The sequence below is a fragment of the Camellia sinensis genome, chromosome 11 (genome assembly GCF_055761805.1).
Source record: "Camellia sinensis isolate YWXY chromosome 11, ASM5576180v1, whole genome shotgun sequence".
Lineage (NCBI taxonomy): Eukaryota > Viridiplantae > Streptophyta > Magnoliopsida > Ericales > Theaceae > Camellia > Camellia sinensis.
In genome coordinates, this window is record NC_138971.1 from 163698546 (window position 1) to 163702209 (window position 3664).

At 48.3% G+C, this 3664-nt stretch overlaps 1 protein-coding gene across 1 annotated transcript; it reads right to left on the minus strand.

Moving 5' to 3' along the window:
• Positions 1 to 885: 885 nt before the first annotated feature.
• Positions 886 to 3664, minus strand: LOC145802980 (uncharacterized). Its single transcript, XM_082895994.1, has 2 exons — positions 2073 to 3664; positions 886 to 1963 (listed from the first exon to the last, which is right to left on the minus strand). The coding sequence occupies exons 1-2, from the start codon at positions 2542 to 2544 to the stop codon at positions 939 to 941; spliced, it is 1497 nt and encodes a 498-aa protein (XP_082752120.1). The 5' UTR covers positions 2545 to 3664; the 3' UTR covers positions 886 to 938.

Consider the following 3664-nt stretch of genomic DNA (forward strand, 5'->3'; position numbering starts at 1 on the left):
CACAAATCCACACCCTACTATCCAAAAGGGAACGGGCAGGCGGAAGCCACAAACAAGACACTGATAAGGATTCTGAGCAAGATGATGGATGAGTTTGGGGGGACTTGGTCCGAACAGTTGATAGTAGCCCTATGGGCGTATCGCACTTCGAAGAGAAAGCCAACTCAAGCAACTCCTTACTCCCTTGTGTATGGGTCCGAGGCAGTGTTACCTATAGAGTTGGAAACGCCATCTGCTCGAATGGCTCTCGCCTCGGGAATGGTATTGGAGCCTCGAACCACCAGATTGGAAGCATTAGAGGAAAAGCATGACAGAGCTGCAAAAGTCATGGAAAGGTATCATGAGTCCATCGCCCGAGCCTATAACCAGACTGTGGTACCAAGGAAGTTTGAAGAAGGTGATCTAGTATGGAAGATTGTAGACCCAATCATGCGAGGACAACCTTTACCCAAGTTTTCTCCAAAATGGGAAGGGCCCTACAAGGTGGTTCAGGCAAGCTCAAGCGGGTACTACAAACTTGTAAGGGTTGAAGACGACTTCCGAACTGGCCCGCTCAATGCAAAGTTTATCAAGCATTACTACCCATAGTTGGACTCATCTATGTTGAAATTCATTTTCACTTTCTTACTTTGTCTAAAGGTTGTATTTCCCTTGCGTTATGAAGAAGCTGGTTTTCTCTATGGTGTATGTTTTATCCCATCACTTACAGTGAATCTATTATGCTTTTGTCAAGAAAGTTGAAGAACTAATGAGAATATTTCAGCTTTTATAAACATGTGCATATGATTGTTCTATCATTCGAAATAAATATTTTATCAAGTAGAATGAGAAAACAATGCGAAAATATCCAAACAACAAAAATTTTGTCATTTCGTTGCATTGTCCTAGATAAAACATTTTTATCGAAAGGGGCAAGAAAGTAATGATAAAAAAAAAACTCAATCTTTCCTAAAGACACCTTCGAAGAAGCTGCCCGTCACATCTACATCTGGAGGACAAACAGTAGAGTGTGCCTCTAAAGTCTCCAAGGCCCGAGCATAACCCGACTCAAGTTCACGAAGAGTTACCTTTGTCTCATCTATAGAGGTGCGATAAGAGGCAAGCACAGACATAAGTTCCAGCCGATGACTGGCGTTCGAAGCTATATCCAGGCGCTTCCGAAGCCATGATAAGTCCACTTGGTGACGCTCCATGTCAGAGATCCCCTGATACGCCGTCTCGACTACTTTTCCATTAAGGTCACACAACCGTTGCGTGTCCAAGCTATATAAGATAGTGGCAAAAGACTCGAGAAGAGCAGTCTGAATGAGTGGACACTGGCAAGCAAATGAAGCAAAGGTCTCCGGGTAACTTGAATGCACAAGCTGTAGAACTGAAGCAAACTCAGGAGCTACCCAATAATGGAGAAATGATACTTTGCCAGAAGCTGAAGGAGGAATTGGGGCCGGAAAGCTGCTAGTCTCAGGAATCTCCCCAATGTCTATCGGGTTAGATGAACCACCCGGAGGGGTAACTCCCGGCAGAGGTCCCGAGCCTGAGAATGCCGAACGATAAGGGGAAAGACCAAAAGCATCACTATCAATGTGGAAATCACTGAGATTCAAATCCAAAATATTTGAAGGCACTGGCGATGAAGAACCTCTAGCAGTCGTCTCAAAGGCAGGTGTTCCCCCTTGAGAAGGAGAACCGTGAGGAGTTACAAAGAGAGTCGGAGTAGAGTCCGGGGCAGGTGAAGACGGGACCCCGGTAGCAGCTAACACTGGAGCAGAGTCCGAGGCAGGTGAAGGCAGGACCCCGGTAGCAGCTAACACTGGAGCAGAGTCCGAGGCAGGTGAAGGCAGGACCCCGGTAGCAGCTAACACTGGAGCAGAGTCCGAGGCAGGTGAAGGCAGGACCCCGGTAGCAGCTAACACTGGAGCAGAGTCTGAGGTAGGTGAAGGCAAGACCCCGTTAGCAGCTAACACTGAAGAAAAGATAAGAAGGCCTTATTAGAGGTAGGGAACAGGAAAGTCATTTAAGTAAAGATTTCTCACAGATATAAGTAAATGACAAACTTCAGAAAGAAAGATTACCAGAGGGAGAATCAATATGCAAAGCAGGGGCAACTGAAGGACTCCTAGCATCAACAAAGTCACTTGGTCGTGTAGAGACCACCTGATCGATCTCAATGTCTGATGAAGCCTGAACAGTAGTAGTCATCCCTGAAGAAGGAAGGAGGGCCGGAGGATGAGAATCACCATAAGTGCCAGAGCGAGTCTCAGAGATCTCTAGCACATCCACCTCCACACCATTCCCAGAGGCGCACCTCATCTCTACATCGCCTCTAGAAGCATGGCCCGCGACATCAATTTCTGTGGCATCAGTCCCTCCAGCAATCTCAACATCAGAACGGTGAGCCCCAACAAACTCGTCACCAAGGTAGTGCTCCTCCTCAGCTACGGTAGGGCGATGACGACGCGTGCGTGGAATAAGGTCACAAAAATGATCGGAGGACTCAGCCTCATCATCATCGTCATCTATAACTGCTATACGAGGGGTGCACATCTTCACAAGTCTTGCAGACAAAGGGAGGATGTCGTCCAAGTCTGAGTCCGGCCTGGGGGAGGCAGCATGGCCAGGAGCCACGGTACCGAGAACGTCAACAACCGCAGGATCCTACATAACATGGGCAAATAAAAGTTTTCATTTTAGAAGGTATAGTCGCAAGAAGGAAAGTAGCTTCAAATCAAGAATTTCGGGTACCTCACGAAGCCTTTTGGAAAGGCGAGGAGCAGAAGGACTGGCATCAGAAGTCCTCTTGTGAGCCATCTTCTTAAGGCGGGTCGTCCGAGGACCAGAGGCCTTATTCAAAGGGACTGGCTCTGGAGAAGTAATTGCCAAGCTAGAAGCAGATGCCCGAGCAGAAGGGTCAGTTGGAGCAGATGAAGTGAAGAAACCCTCGTACATGTGGTCAGATTTTCGGCTCTCGGGTAGCCGAAGAGAAGAATCCTTCTTATAAATCGGCGGAGGCAAACATACGGTCGGTCTGCTCTGGACAAATGCAATAAACGCATCGATATTCTTCTGCCAATACCGCCTGAAAGAGGGGGTGAAACCCCCTACTCGGCTCAAGCCTGGCATCGTCAAAGAGCCGGATATGGGAAGCACGGTGTGTATAAGCCGGCGACTGAAGCGCCCGTAGCTCTCTGAAAATGATAATAAATGAGGTGCTGGCCCCGGGGCACATTGATCAAACCCGAATTGACATGCTACACGGTCAGGCCTATAAACGGCACTATCAACGCCTTCCTCATGCCACACCGGTAATGAACTCGGACGGATCATAATCAGCATATCAACAAAGGGTGCAGGGATGTTCTTCGGCAAAGGAAAGGACACCGAGCGGGAGGAACCATGATAGATAAGCGGTGTGGCCACACCCACAGGTGGGCATACATACGGCTGTGCCACAAAGCGTCGGGGATCATCCACCAGAGTATTCAAGGATAAGGTGGAAATGGTACGTGACCACCGTGTAATCAACGGCTGGCAAGACTTCGCTTTCTCAAATGTCCGAGACCCATCAGTATTGAGCACGGGGATGCCATCTTTATCCACTATCTCCCGAAGAACTTCCGCCTCAAATACAGTCGGAGCAGGGGCAAATTTTGGGAACCTCTCGAAG

What these genes read in the sequence shown, in the direction of transcription:
- LOC145802980 (XM_082895994.1), bottom strand. Translation starts at nt 2,544, where the DNA reads ATGTGCACCCCTCGTATAGCAGTTATAGATGACGATGATGATGAGGCT. An exon ending in GCATATTGATTCTCCCTCTG is followed by an intron (nt 1,964 to 2,072) that starts GTAATCTTTCTT and finishes TCTTTTCTTCAG; the next exon opens with TGTTAGCTGCTAACGGGGTC.